We start from the raw sequence: 14,402 nt of genomic DNA on the forward strand, positions 1-14,402 counted from the left end.
ATATGATGCGCTTGATGCACTAGGGATTCTAGCTATTATGATCCCTACTTAGATTGTTGTCCCCGATCTAGATACGATGATCACCCGTGGACATCCATATAAAAAAATGCTTCATTCTCCTAATGGAATGGATCAACACCGCGGGTTCGGCCAATTGATGATGACATAGGGCGTAAATGTATGTTGCACTTCGTAAGACGATTTTGGATATCCATGGATCATTGACCTCCATGCACTTGGTGCCATAATAATAAATCCTTTCACTTGAACAAAGCTTCGAAGACTGCCTTGACATGGTCTGAGCCACCCTGTGAGAAATCAACCTCTAGAAAACCTCTCGCTAAAGAGTTCTTGTAATAACGCTGTTAGTCTAAGTCGTTTTCTTTTTAGAAAAAGAAGAACTCATACCGCTTCTTCTAAGACTTGCATCTCCTCCGAGGATAAAACTGCACAGGCCGCGACAATGTTCTCTCCTCGCGCCGAAAGAGACGCAATCTCGTTTGCGCGAGATACAATAGCTGGGTCGATACCGTTGATTGCCGCACAACTATACGGCAGGTCAATCGATTTTGAATAAGTGTGATGCGGGTATAATAGAACCAGGACGTACATGGTACCAAAGCTCTTGTTACTTCGCCCCGGACGAAAGCTGTTCGAACTGTAAGCATCCCTCATATACCATTCACCCAGGAGCCAGTACTCCTGCACATACTTATAAAGATACGTGATCTGGTCCTCGACTTCCTGGGTTTCTTCGGAGACCTGGACTTCCATGTGGCCAAGCTGGAGTCGAGGGCGCAAAGCGAGGAAGTTGTTCTCGAAAATCTCATGAAAATGAGTTGCTGCAATGACTTTAGCGGGGCTCTCGAGGCACAGCAGATAATCGAGTATGCCACAGGCAAGTCCGATGCCATCTGAATGCGCTAATTAGCCTGCATCAAGAGCGATATCTAGACATGACAAACCGCTTTCGTTGGTTCCCTTCCCAAACTCATCGATGATGACCAAGCTTCGATGTGTGACTTGTTTCAGACAGAGAGAGATTTGCTGCAAATCGTTCATGAATGTGCTTTGGACCTAAAGACATGTGAGCCTACCAAGTCCGAGGCTTTATACAGAGAGCTCGAGATACCTTGGAGACACTCTCTTGAGTATTGATTTTGGTCAAGATCTTATCTGTGACTCCCAATTCCACGCTGTCAGCAGGAACAAAGCTGTGGCTATTAGCATTTGTATGACCATCTTAATGGAAAGAGACATACCTCCCAATCTGTGCTAGATAGACAATCAGAGCCACCTGATTTCAAGTCAGAAACTGAGTCTCACAAAGACAAAATACAGCTTACCTGCTTGATATAAACACTTTTCCCGGAGTAGTTCGGTCCAGTTAAGAGCAGCATGCTGGGATTAGAATATATGGATGAAGCAGCATCATTGGTCCCAGACTCATTTCCACCCAAGATAAATGTGTCATTTGGCACATAGGATGAAACAGTCAATTCTTGAAGAATATGCCTGCCATTTGTCAGGGATGTCGAGGGATGATTGTTGGCGAGGTCTTACCGGCCACCCTTGATTCTGATCACATTTTGTTGAACCATTCGTGGTCTGGTCAGCTTATAAAAGCTGGCTGCCTGCGTGAGAGCAAGAAGACTGTGGAATTTGTATCAGTGGATCTCGCAACATGTCCCACAAGAACCAACCTATCAATATCTCCACAAATATCAGACGCATCGACGAGCACATTCTCGTATCGAAGAACCCTCTGCGCTAAGTCGTACACAATCTCGATTTCTTTCTCTATTAGGGTGCACTTTTTAGTGCTCCACCTTCATGGATTCCCATTAATTCAACAGGCTTACCACAGATAATACCATATATATCCCCCAACTTTTCATCCATCTCTCTCATGCGGAAGTCTTTGAAATACGCCCGGTTCTCTGTGATGAACATCAATTCCCACTCGTCATCGGAGCCAGTATAGACCGCGGCACCATGATCATTGAGTGGAAGGGCAATATTGAACCCAAGCTGAGGGAAGTAAATAACATTAACGTCGACATCGAGAGTCGCCGGGATTGTTGCGGCAATGTCGAGCGCAACGTGCTTGAGAAGGCTGTTGAGACCATCGTATCTGTCTTTGATTCTATCAAGATCTCTGTCGATTCCTTGCTTAACCACCGTTCTTCCTTGCTCTTCGGAGTTATCAATATCGACCTATAAAGTTAGATGCGTTGTTAATTCCTATTAAATAGGGCCTTACAATTTCTTGAACCATACGACCAACTCGGTACAGCTGTGCTGCTTCAAAGACTTTGAGAGCCTGCAAGTTGTCAGTACACAAAGAAGTGAGATACCTATTAGGGATTGACCTTGCTTCGGAGAGTCAGGCTATGCGCGCCTAAGACCTCCCGCAGTGCATCATTGATGTCGATAGAGTAGAACGCAAACTGGCCAGTCACCCCATTAGTATCGCAATGCAAGAATTATCACCCTGGAATAGACGGATGATAGCAAATTAAACATACAGCAAGAAGGCTAGCCCAAACCGTAGTTTTGAACCCAGTAACTTTAGCACTTCCAGTACTAATTCCCTTGCGAAGATTGATCATGACAGGTCTGAGGTTTTTAATGTGTTTCAATGCTTTGGTCATCTTCTCCAATGCAGCAAGATTGTCAGGGCGGGAGAAGACTCCTATAAAATCATGCCGTTCACGAATCGCAGCTAGATCCACGCTTGGACGGAAAAATGTTTGCTTGAGTCTTGCTCTGCCCTGAGGGGTGTATGCAAAGTGCTGGAAGAGCCCATAGACCGAAAGACCCTCTTTGCCTGGAGCCGACTTTTTCCCTGGGCCCTGGTTAAACATATTCGGGTGTGACTCCGACTGGATAATCTGGAGAGAGGTGAAAGTGTTGCTGTTGATCCACATCGTATCCTGTAGATTGAACATCTGCAGTGCTCGAATCCGATACTCATTTCCTTCTTCAAGGGGGCTAGGCGCCGCGGCTCTTCGTCGCTGCAGGTAGGTGAGTATGGCTCCTGCGCAGCCAATAGTCACGGGGTTCTCCATGTCGACGGAGCTTGAGATGTGCAACAGTCTTCCTTCTTGGAGTGTGAATCCCATCTCTTCTGGGTCCACTTCTTCCGGTCCCGCAAGGCCATTTTGAGGCACGAAAAACCGGATGCGCTGTTCGTGCATAGATGAAATTTCTAAAGCCAGGAGTTTGTTTTCTGCATTGGAGTAACTGAACTCCGGCGTTGGACGGATGTCTATCTGGTAAGGAAGGTAAGTAGAAGAAACTGGACAGAAATTATCAGCATTTGCTTGCACTGGAAAGGGTCAAAGAGTTCCAAGGGAAGGCAAATGTACCATCTTCTTGTGCAAGGTTTTGATCTTGATTTTGCGAACTAAGATCGACACGAGGAGGTGTCAAAACCACTGTAGGCTTGATTTGGAGAAGCACTACATATGGCCCGATTAGCACCTCAAGTCTAGGCATAAACAAGTAAGAAGCCCACGAGCGTCGATTGTCTCCATATCCCCTGAGCGACTGTCTCCAAGCAGATACATCTTTTCTTCTTCGGCTGAGTAGTATGAGCACCCCACAGTTCCATGGTCCTTCATGTCGATGGCAGCAATGACATGGTCATCGAAGTCATCATCAGTAGCCCTCACCGAACGATCTGTTTCGATCCTAGTATCTGTAGGAAACGGAGTGCGCAATTGAGTTGCTGATGAAATAATAGGAGTTTGAGGGGGGCCACTTGAAATGCTGAGGGCTTGACTTGATAGCGCCATGTGGCCCAGTCGTCGCCCAGAGGTACGAGGTGTGATTGGAGGGCGGGAAGCTGGTGTTCTCTTTCTTTTTAATGAAGACATCTTGCCGAGGCCAATGGAATTGGGGTCTCTAGAGATGCGATGGGAAAAGGAAATGATGAGGAGAATGAAAGGGTGGGTTTCTATTGATGGGAAGTCGGCCTAGTCACCTGTCCACGGGTCGCCCCTCGAGCCTACATAAAACAAGCAATATGATCAATATGATTAGAAATAGATTATTGTACGAGTAGTGAGTGGACTAGTATACAAAGTCATACAGTCATGATATGTAAAGAGGAGATTCGACATACAATCGAAAAATTCCCCCAAAAAGTGATACAAAAACATCGTATGCACCACATAAGAACGCTAGATTTCATGTTTTCGTTTACTCTTGCGTGGTTACCACCAGGCCAGACTTGGCTTCATCCAGAGAAACTTGGACAGTTTGACCAGAGACAACTTCACCTCGGATGATCTTATCAGCCAAGCGGTTTCCGATCTCCTTCGCAATGAGACGATTCAAAGGTCGGGCACCAAATCTCGGGTCGTAGCCTTTCTCGCATAGCCAGTTCTTAGTCTTATCGTCAACCTGCAAGGTCATACGGCGGTCATCGAGTCTGGCCTGAAGCTCTTTGATTCTGATGTCGACGATATCACGTAGAGCATCCTTCGATAGGCGCCTGAAGATGATGAACTCATCAATTCGGTTCATGAACTCAGGTGGGTATGCGCTCTGAACCACATCCATAACAGCCGCTTTGACCTTTTCTGGGAGCTCGGCATCACCGGAGTCTTTAATTGGGTGTAAGGGGTCTGCTCCGACCAAGATACTAGCTCCAAGGTTCGAGGTTAACACAATCAGGGTGTTTCGGAAATCGACCTTGTGGCCTTGGGCGTCTGTCAAGAAGCCCTCATCGAGGACCTGAAGCAGTAGCGCTGAGATATCGCGATGCGCCTTCTCGAATTCATCAAATAACAGAACAGCGTAAGGCTTCCGTCTGACAGCCTCGGTAAGCTGGCCAGCATCATCATATCCGACATACCCGGCAGGGGAACCGATAAGACGACTAATTGTGTGCTTCTCCTGGAACTCACTCATATCAAACCGCAAGACGGCAGTTTCGGTGGAGAAAAGGAACTCAGCCATCTTCTTGCAGAGCTCAGTCTTTCCAACACCGGTGGGACCAAGGAACATGAATGAAGCCATAGGGCGGTTGTCTCCGCTGAGACCAGCTCTCTGCATCCGTACAGCGTTTGCCACAGCAGAAAGCGCTTCGTCTTGTCCACGGACTGATTTTCGGAGAGTGTCCTCCATATGAATCAGCTTCTCGACGTCTCCAGCCATGAGCTTGTTGACGGGGATGCCTGTGGTCCGAGAGACGACATTTCCAATGTCATCTGCAGTAACCGAGTCATGAATCAAAGTTTGATTTTGAGGATCCTGTTCAGCGCCCTCTTTAGGTAACTTGGCTTCGAGGTCCGGGATGGTAGAGTATCTCAACTCTCCGGCCCTGGCAAAGTTTCCTTCGCGTTGAGCTTGTTCAAGTTCAAACCGAGCACGTTCCAAATCTTCCTTGGTGCGTTTGATGGCATCAATTTCGGCCTTCTCCTCCTCCCAGGCCTCGGTCAATTTATCGGCCTCCGCTTGCTTGGTCTTCAGGTCTTCTTGAAGCTTCTCCCGCCGTTCGCGGCTGGCAACATCCGTTTCCTTGCGAAGAGACTCAAGCTCGATTTGGATTGTGGTGATATCACGTTCGAGTTCCCGAATTGAGTCGGGCTTCGACTCCTGCTGCAAGCGTAGAGCCGACGCAGCTTCGTCGACAAGATCAATTGCTTTATCGGGGAGGAATCGATCGGTGATATATCGATTGCTGTAAGTAGCTGCAGCTACTAAAGCACCATCTGTAATTCTGACACCATGATGTACTTCGTATTTGTTTTTGATGCCCCGTAGAATGGAAATAGTCGAGGCGACCGATGGCTCATTCACCAGAATAGGCTGGAACCGTCGGGCAAGAGCCACATCTTTTTCAATCAATCGATATTCGTTGAGAGTAGTGGCACCACAGCATTGAAGCTCGCCTCGCGAGAGAGCAGGCTTGAGCAGATTACTAGCATCAATACTGCCCTCGGCCTTGCCCAGTCCCAGCAAAGTGTGGAGCTCATCAATGAAGAGGATCACCCCACCTTGCGCATCCTCCACTTCCTTCAGGACGGCTTTCAGACGCTCCTCAAAATCGCCCCGAAACTTGGCTCCCGCAATTAAAGAGCCTAGATCCAATGCAACAACCCGTTTGTCTTTAATGCTCTCCGGGACATCTCCCTGTACAATGCGCTGAGCCAACCCTTCGAGAACGGCGGTCTTACCAGTTCCAGCAGCACCGATCAGCACGGGATTATTCTTAGTTCGCCGGGACAAAATTTGAATAGTTCGATGAATCTCGGCGTCTCGTCCAATGACTGGATCCAGCTTGCCAGCTTTAGCTTTCTCCGTGAGCTCAACACCATACTTTTCGAGTGCTGGTTTCTCGTCCTCTCCACTCATATCCATGCGGTGGGTGCCACCTGGGGGGTGTGGACGGCCCCCATTGGCATAGTGGCGGACATATACTGGGTTATGGTTGACGGCTGGTAGAATGATAGAGGCGCAGGGCAGTATGCTTGATCTCAGGATCGGAGACAGAACGCGGGTCGATGATAGGTGAGGCGTTCGTAGAAGCCGGCTGCGGGCATTGAGGGATAATCTCGCAGCCATGATGTAGATAAAGGAAATCAGGCCTTGAGAAAGTGAGAGAAAAAAGCCGTTCAGTAACCCAACATCTGAGATGTCACTGGTATAGCTTAAATACCAACAACCAAGGTCCCTCGGGAGGCTTCTCGAAAGATCCACATAGTGAACGCTAAGTGGCGGAGAGAGCTGAAGCTCCGTCACCAGTTAGTCACCTGACTAGTAAAGCTCCATCCTGAAGTCACCAGTCAATCACATGACCATTCCAGACAAGCTATGTCGCCAATAAGTCACATGACCAGTCTTCGCTCTTCCACGTTTTTCCGTGACTCCGTTAGAGATTTTCCGTAACAAAAAAAAATCCTCCCTTTTTAACCCCTCCCTCATCTACTTTCTTCTCCTTTTTTTTCTTTTCCCTCCAGATACCAACACACCTCTCTTTCACAATGGGTTTCACCGACTTTGTCTCTGATGCCGGCCTGACTCGTAGGCGCCCCTGAGATTTTGTTATTTCGAATCAATTGGTGACTGACTGTGCCCCTCAGTGGCCAACCACTTCCTGTCCACTCGGTCCTACGTTGTTGGGTATGAATTCCTCCCCCTTTAATTGCCTTCTTTTTTCCTTTCCTGTTACGCTTTCATGATGAGAAACATTGGTCCGTGTTTATGAGGCGGATTAAGACCCCGCTGGATGACTACAACCAATCGCGAGCAATCGCACCTCTGATCTTGCTTTACTATGCTACATTGTTGAATACTTTACATCTGATGTGAACATCAATGCTGACTCTGTTCAACAGCAACTCGCCCAGCCAGGCCGATGTCGTGACCTTCAAGGCCTTCAGCGCCGCCCCTGACGCTGCCAAGTACCCCCACGCTGCCCGCTGGTACAAGCACATCGCCTCTTACGAGAGCGAATTCTCCACCCTCCCTGGTGACTCCTCCGCAGCCTTCACTGCCTACGGTCCCGAGACCACCGAGCTTCCTTCCAACCCCAAGGACAAGCCCGAGGAGGAGGACGATGATGAGGACCTCTTCGGTTCCGAGTCTGAGGAGGAGGACGCCGAGGTCGTCGCTGAGCGCAACAAGCGTCTCGAGGAGTACAAGGCCAAGAAGGCCGGCAAGGTCAAGCCCGCCGCCAAGTCCATCGTCACCATGGAGGTCAAGCCTTGGGGTATGTGTTTTTCCAATCTCTTCTTTTACTTCAGATGCTAACATGCATTTTCAGATGATGAGACCAACCTTGAGGAGCTCGAGGCCAACGTCCGCGCCATTGAGTGGGACGGCCTCGTCTGGGGTGCCTCCAAGTGGGTTCCCGTCGGCTTCGGTATTAAGAAGCTCCAGATCAACCTTGTCGTTGAGGACGACAAGGTCTCCACCGATGAGCTCCAGCAGACGATCGAGGAGGACGAGGACCACGTCCAGTCCACTGACATCGCTGCCATGCAGAAGCTGTAAATTTGCGATGCCCATTTATGAAGCAGGAATTGTGTGATGGAAATGCGTGATGTCAAAGGAATCCTTTACGAACCTAGTCCAACTAGAAAGCTGGTCCAGTAGTGACCGGTCATTGATGAAAAATTTAAAAAAATTCATGACCATTATATACACCTGTAAATTTTCCACTGTAATTCGCCCATAAATGTGTCTGGCAATTGATCAAGTTCTTGTGTCCCACGGAACTTTTGTACAGAATACCGGAGAGGTACATTAATTGCTCGACTGACTTTAAAAGACAGATATCGACTTTTGGGCGTTCGATGTCTCGTATATCAATGCTCAATATGTACATATGTGCATAGCTTCTAAGCAGCATTGAATCAATAGGTCTCAGGTAATTAAACACGATTACCTGGTCTACTCGCTGAATTGTTTCTGTTGACGTCGCTGTCATAATTTTCTTGTGGATGACGGGTTGTAACCCCTGCATAGATGCTTGAGTAGTACATATTCTACATGACAAGGGCGAAACTTTAGAATTCATTGAAGACTCATTTGAAAATATATAAATAAAATAAAAAGTGTTGGTTACAGTGCCGACCGTTATTGCCTTCCATATAAGCAGACATGGAGATACTATTTCAAACCCTAATCACATGATATGCTAACTTAATATGGACTTGCGTAAATTACAGATCCTGTAAATACAGTATAATAATACCTAGATTGTACCCATGTGTATGAGTACAATAATCAAAGGTGTATGCTAGTGATGGTGTAATTACAAAATTGGCCAACTGATTACGAAATATTGAAATTTCCCTTTTTTTTCTCATTTCAATTACATTTCAATATTTCTTGGCACGATGAGTCATCATTCCGCTGAATTTGGCCAGGCTGAGGAGGCAGTTGAGGCAGAATCCTGCCGCCTTAAGTCGAACAGCCTAAGGCGCCTGATTGGTTAAGCTTTTGGGAGTCTTGCCTATTCAGGACTAGCAGGATTTCAAGATTTCAAGGCCCATTTCAAATTTCATTTCAAGCAGCCAAATTTCAGTAATTTCGAAATTTTGTAATTTCATTTTGCCTTCCCTAGTATATGCAAACCGAGCAAACCAGACCACCATTGGGATTCTGTGAACTTCCCTCCTCCATCCCTTGCAGCTTCATTGCAGATGGTCTAGCGTTGCCCTAGGGGTCCATCTCGGGTCAAGTTAGAGTACACGTATTGCTGGATTGGGCATTTGTGCCTCTAGGGGCTATATGAGCTTCGCGGCGCAGACCGACCTCCGCATTAAGGCTGTAGCTGGTGTCAGCTCTGTCGATTCGGAGCCATGATTCGCGATGGTGTTAAGAATACAGCCGCAGAGGCCCCAGCTTCGGCTCTGGCAGATACATTGGCTGGAGCTGCGAAGGCACGCCTAGCGGAGGACAAGGGAGAGGAGTATGGCCAGCTACCATTTGCCCCCGATGACCCAAAGACTGTCCCCAAGGCGTTCCCTGCGCTGTATAAGGAGGCTGCAGACTACTACCGCACGCCCCAGGGTAGCCATTGCCGCTTGACCAACCGCTTCCCTCTGCGCAGCACTGATTTGCTCGCCAACTTTGATGCTTTCGCACTTAACCGCTTCATATCTCATCGTCCATTGCTTATGATTTCTGGTACCGATGCGGATACAAGGTATTTCAGCGAAATAGCCATCTAAAAGGCTCAGGAGCCTAAAGAGCTTTTTCTGATTTCGGGGAAGTCACACATTGATCTCTACGATGATCCCAGCGCGGTGTTACCCGACACGAGACTGAAGTACAAGGAACATATAGCGAGGGCAGCATCCAAAGGCTTGGAGGCAGCGATGGAGCTCCGACGGCTCCGAGGTCTATCACCTGCGACAGCGCGGCAGCTGTTCTCATCGACGGTGGCCCTGGTGGTGGACTATGCCTCGAATGTTTGGATGCATACATTCAAGAATAAGAACATCGGACCGATCAATCGAGTCCAGAGAGTAGGAGCACAAGCCATAGTAGGGACGTTCCTCACTATTACAACCACTATAGCGGAGGCAGAGGTCCACATAGCCACTGCCCAGAATTGATTCTGGAGACGGGCCGTGAAGATGTGGACGGACCTCCACACGCTACCGGAAACCAATCCTCTCCGCAAGAGTACAGATCGGATCAGGAAATTCAGGAGATACCACCGCTCACCATTATACTAAGTAGCAGACGCGCTGAAAAACATCGAGATAGAATCGCTGGAAACCATCAATCCGTTTACACTGGCACCATGGGAAGCACGCATACAGACTGATGAGCCCATTTCAGAGAGACCAACTGTACCAGGAGGATTAATACAAATTGCGTTCAGCAGCTCGGCACGGAATAGCTGGTCGGGTTTGGAGTGGCAATCGAGAAACAACCATCTCGCTATCGGAAAGTGAGACTAAAGATCTTGTTCCTCACGTTAGGAGCGAGAACAGGGCAAAATCCATTTCCCGCAGAGCTAGCGGCAATAGCGCGTACACTAAAGACGCTTATAGATCTGAAAGATTCTAGGATCACACTGATCACGAGTAACAAAGTAGCGGCTCTCACACTAAGGAACCCTCGACAATAGTCGGGTCAAGAATTTATCTGCCAAATCTACAAACTGATAAGAAGACTACAAAGGAATGGAAATCGGGTCAGCGTCCGGTAGATTCCCACAAATAAAGACAACAATGTGCTAGATCCAGCGAAAGAACAAGCCCGAGCCACAACACTAGAAAACGCCGTTTCGCAAAAACAGATCCCTAGGATAAAATCAACAACTCTGAATATTACGCGATCCCAAGCAGTCCCCAGCAGTAAGCTGCCCAAGAATATAGACAGACATTCCAGACGAGTGAATACAGCACTTCCAGAGAAACACACGCAACAGCTATATAACTAATTATTACGGAAAAGCTAGCGTGCTGGTCTAACTCCGCACTGGCATGGCAAGACTTAATGGATATATCTTTCGAATCAATGTCGCCGAGACAGATCAATATATATATAACCAAGCAAGAGAGACTGTGGACCACTTTCTCTTTCGATATCGGAAGTGGACCGCACACCGGACAGAAATACTGCAATGTACCCACACTCACCGAAGTAGCATGTCCTTCTTGGGTAAGAAGTCTCGCCCTCCGATGATCAGAAGTGACGCCGAATTTAGAAGCCGTGCGAGCCACAATACGGTTTGCCATCGCTACGGGCCGACTTGAAGCCACTTAACCTTGCCGACGAACGCAGATAGAATACCTCCCCCCTACTAACCCCAACACCTGGTGACAGAGGTTGTAGACGCGCTTCAACTGCCGAGAATAGGATGTTGAACACTTGAAGAAGCGCCTTCAAGCCAGTCTACTAACCAATACTAACTCACAGGGACCTGCTATAAAATTGAAAGCTGAGACGATATATATGGAAGGAAGTATTGTATGGGCTCCAAGGAGACACGGCTATACTCAAACATACATGCATCGATAGATTAGTGATAGTTGCCCTTTCGGTTCGGCCGCCGGGCGTTAATGAATTGTATGTGTGTGTGTGTGTGTGTGTGTGTGTGTATTGGGAGAAGGGAAGCTACTGTATTAAGGGGACACTCACGCGCGACTATACACGATTAATAGGGAACGAGGGAGGATGAACTCTTAGCTTCTAGGCCTAAGGGCAGGCAGGAAGCCTTTCCCAAGCCTCCGCCGACTGTCGTCTATCTCCAAATCCGCAACTTCCCCAACTCCACCCGATCGACCTGCCCACAACATACCATCCAGGAGAAATTCTTTATCTCGACCACCTACTCAAAAGACACCCCGAAGGTATTAGTTAACGGATCTAGATCTTGAGGTATCCGTGCCTTACCGCCCACCCAAACCACTTCCCAGCCCGAGGAACCAACCAACCAATCAATCAATCAAAAAGGGTGACGCACTCGCTCATGTGGCCTGGTCACCCGTAAATTACGTTACGCTAGGTAACAGCCCAGCTCGTCGAGCTGAGCTTCAACTACGAAATCTCGCGGGCACGGAGAAATTGGACCTCAACACGAGGAAATATGGATAGACAGCGGAGCCAAGTATTAACCCTTGCTTTCTCCTGGTGGCGGGAATTTGACTAACAAGTTCACCTACAGTTGCCGCCCTTCGCCATTCGGCTCCTAGACAATGGTAGTGATAAAAACATCATGATTGACTCTGGTCCTCCGGACAACAAAAAGCTGCGGTCGCTTCTCCCCGCCTGCTATCGTACCGAACTCGATGACCTGGTTCCGCCAAGTGTGGGCGACATCACTTGTGTTGAGAAGGAGCTCGACCTCCAGAGGCTCAGTCATATCTTCGACTGGCTCTGGGTCGCGGGTCGGCCCATGCCACCACGCCCGCTGCACTACCAGTTGCTCCTGAACCGGGAGATTTTCGTCACTGAGCGAATGGATATGCACCTTGTCTGGACGACTGGTCGAATATTTCTAAAGCCCATTCCGCGCTTCCTATTGGAACCATGTTTCTGGAAAACCTATCTCTCCTGTGACAAAACTTGCAAGAGCATGCAAGGATGCTCCAAGGAGTGTAAAAGCCAGAGTCTCCGGAAGCGTGCGATCGGCTTTCTATTTTCCTATACGGCTCTGATTTTGCACGAGAGTGACTACTACATTGCGAGGGACAAGCACCTGCTTCCATCCGGAGGGCTGAATAAGATATACTACTTTTCCCGGCGCCCCCTCCTGCGCGGCTACATGGCTAATTGGAACCAGTATGGAACGTTTTTTCAGGATAATTTTGGATGGCTGGCGTCCGCAACAGTCTATGTCGCCATTGTTCTCGCGGCCATGCAGGTGGACTTAGCAACGAAGGCTCTGGCCAACAACGATACCTTTCAGTCTGCCTCGCACCGATTCACTGTGTTCTCTATCCTTGGACCTCTTGCGGCCTCGGGGCTAATAATTCTGTTCTTTTGCTATTTTTTTGTGGACAACTGGGTGGTGACGTTGGCGTATAGGAAGAGAAGACTCAGGAGTATACAGGATAGACTGTTACCGAGACAAGAGGAATTGTGAATACTGTATACGGTCTAAGATGAGCTAGTCTCGTACCTCGGTTCCGAATATTGAACACCCGGTATGATACAAGGCTGAACAAGATATGTTAATACTTGGCTTCATTTCATTGGACGCCACATGCCACTGCGCCACAACTGGAAAACCTAGGCATAGCGGCCACGTAGGTTCTTCATATATCCCGGATCAAATTGCGTTTGAAGTGGTTACAGTATTCTCAGGGTTTAGTCCTTATCAACCTCGGCAATAAATGACAAAACGAAAATGGGCCCTCATCCTTCAAATTATGGCGTGGGCAGCGAGAGATTCATGGATCGTGAAGTATTTGGGGAAATCTCCAACACGGAAATACTGTCACAACCTGTGACAATTCCCCAGTCCCGCCTTCCAGTTCCCAGGGCTTATATTTACGAGAGGCCTAGGGAAAAGACACGGTCCGGCTGGATGTTCTGGCTTGACCCCATCAGATTCTCATATGTTGTTGTATCGCGTCAGCAACTGCACCATTCGTTCGAGACTGCAACCGATGATGATCCAACAACAGGGCTTTACGATGTCTACGCTATCACGCGCCCAGATATGGTTCACCGCGCTGTGATACGATCCATCTATCACTGGTCTTTATACTGTAATGGCCATTATTACCATCTATCCAAGCGTACAAAACTTAATGGCGCACAGACAATTCTAAAAGACGAAGACCTATCTCATGAAGAGTCAGCAGACTATGAGTCTCGTCGCAGGCACCCAGGTGTTCCTCTAATGGCATATCATTTGGGCAAAACAGATTACACCCCAGATCAGATCCACAAGATAGCCGAATGGGTGGTCGGACGAATGGGGTCGTATGACTTGTTCAAAAGCAACTGTCAACACTTCGTGATATGTCTCGCAGTCCGGATCATATGCTGCCGAAGAGACACTACCGTCTTTTTGGGCCACACTCTGCAGATCGTTGATCACGACCGTTTGAGACGTATTCCTGGACCGCGGGAGGCAAACACGGACACTTTTCCAAGAAATGGGTTCTATACCGGATTCCAGTTAGCAATGCCTAACGAGAATATGAACGGCCGGCTTCGGAAGTTTCTGCGGCGAACCGCGATTGAATTTGATTCCTACCAATTGAACATTCTCTGGAGCTACGGTATAGACGGAAAGCTTCCTCACAATATTCTGGAGTACAGTCGTTGGCGACGGCAACTCCTGATCATTCCACTGTTCTTTCCCAGCTTTTTCATGCTGAACAGGATGCTTTTAAGGTCCGCTAGCGCTCATCCTAACACAGGTGCTAGTACCAGTAGTAGAAGTAAGGTGGTTTAGAGCGTTCAGGTCACCT

At 48.2% G+C, this 14,402-nt stretch overlaps 6 protein-coding genes across 6 annotated transcripts; 4 read left to right on the top strand and 2 right to left on the bottom strand.

The window, feature by feature from the left end:
* Positions 1 to 260: 260 nt before the first annotated feature.
* N7455_006809 (MutS family protein MSH5) lies at positions 261 to 3,881 on the bottom strand (the record flags this gene model as incomplete). The annotated part of the gene is made up of 16 exons (XM_040953665.2): positions 261 to 350; positions 409 to 547; positions 611 to 649; positions 713 to 914; positions 966 to 1,077; positions 1,133 to 1,214; positions 1,263 to 1,297; positions 1,347 to 1,515; positions 1,564 to 1,653; positions 1,704 to 1,800; positions 1,863 to 2,217; positions 2,264 to 2,323; positions 2,373 to 2,450; positions 2,529 to 3,301; positions 3,372 to 3,464; positions 3,521 to 3,881. The coding sequence occupies 16 exons, from the start codon at positions 3,879 to 3,881 to the stop codon at positions 261 to 263; spliced, it is 2,775 nt and encodes a 924-aa protein (XP_040815845.2).
* Positions 3,882 to 4,206: 325 nt separating this feature from the next.
* Positions 4,207 to 6,576, bottom strand: hsp78 (chaperone ATPase HSP78; the record flags this gene model as incomplete). Its single annotated transcript, XM_040953570.2, has 1 exon — positions 4,207 to 6,576. The coding sequence occupies one exon, from the start codon at positions 6,574 to 6,576 to the stop codon at positions 4,207 to 4,209; it is 2,370 nt and encodes a 789-aa protein (XP_040815943.2).
* A 419-nt stretch (positions 6,577 to 6,995) lies between these two features.
* On the top strand, positions 6,996 to 8,007 carry N7455_006811 (translation elongation factor 1 subunit beta; the record flags this gene model as incomplete). Its single annotated transcript, XM_040953669.1, has 4 exons — positions 6,996 to 7,035; positions 7,095 to 7,134; positions 7,350 to 7,723; positions 7,778 to 8,007. The coding sequence occupies 4 exons, from the start codon at positions 6,996 to 6,998 to the stop codon at positions 8,005 to 8,007; spliced, it is 684 nt and encodes a 227-aa protein (XP_040816000.1).
* Positions 8,008 to 9,320: 1,313 nt separating this feature from the next.
* N7455_006812 (uncharacterized protein) lies at positions 9,321 to 9,692 on the top strand (the record flags this gene model as incomplete). Its single annotated transcript, XM_040953522.2, has 1 exon — positions 9,321 to 9,692. One exon carries the CDS (start codon positions 9,321 to 9,323, stop codon positions 9,690 to 9,692), a length of 372 nt encoding a protein of 123 aa, XP_040815887.2.
* A 2,501-nt stretch (positions 9,693 to 12,193) lies between these two features.
* N7455_006813 (uncharacterized protein) lies at positions 12,194 to 13,063 on the top strand (the record flags this gene model as incomplete). The annotated part of the gene is made up of 1 exon (XM_065605431.1): positions 12,194 to 13,063. The coding sequence occupies one exon, from the start codon at positions 12,194 to 12,196 to the stop codon at positions 13,061 to 13,063; it is 870 nt and encodes a 289-aa protein (XP_065461285.1).
* A 264-nt stretch (positions 13,064 to 13,327) lies between these two features.
* N7455_006814 (uncharacterized protein) lies at positions 13,328 to 14,386 on the top strand (the record flags this gene model as incomplete). The annotated part of the gene is made up of 1 exon (XM_040953628.2): positions 13,328 to 14,386. One exon carries the CDS (start codon positions 13,328 to 13,330, stop codon positions 14,384 to 14,386), a length of 1,059 nt encoding a protein of 352 aa, XP_040816061.2.
* Between the last annotated feature and the right edge of the window lie 16 nt (positions 14,387 to 14,402).

Source organism: Penicillium solitum, assembly GCF_028829755.1.
Source record: "Penicillium solitum strain IBT 25940 chromosome Unknown utg000004l_segment0_segment0, whole genome shotgun sequence".
NCBI classification, from domain to species: Eukaryota; Fungi; Ascomycota; class Eurotiomycetes; order Eurotiales; family Aspergillaceae; genus Penicillium; species Penicillium solitum.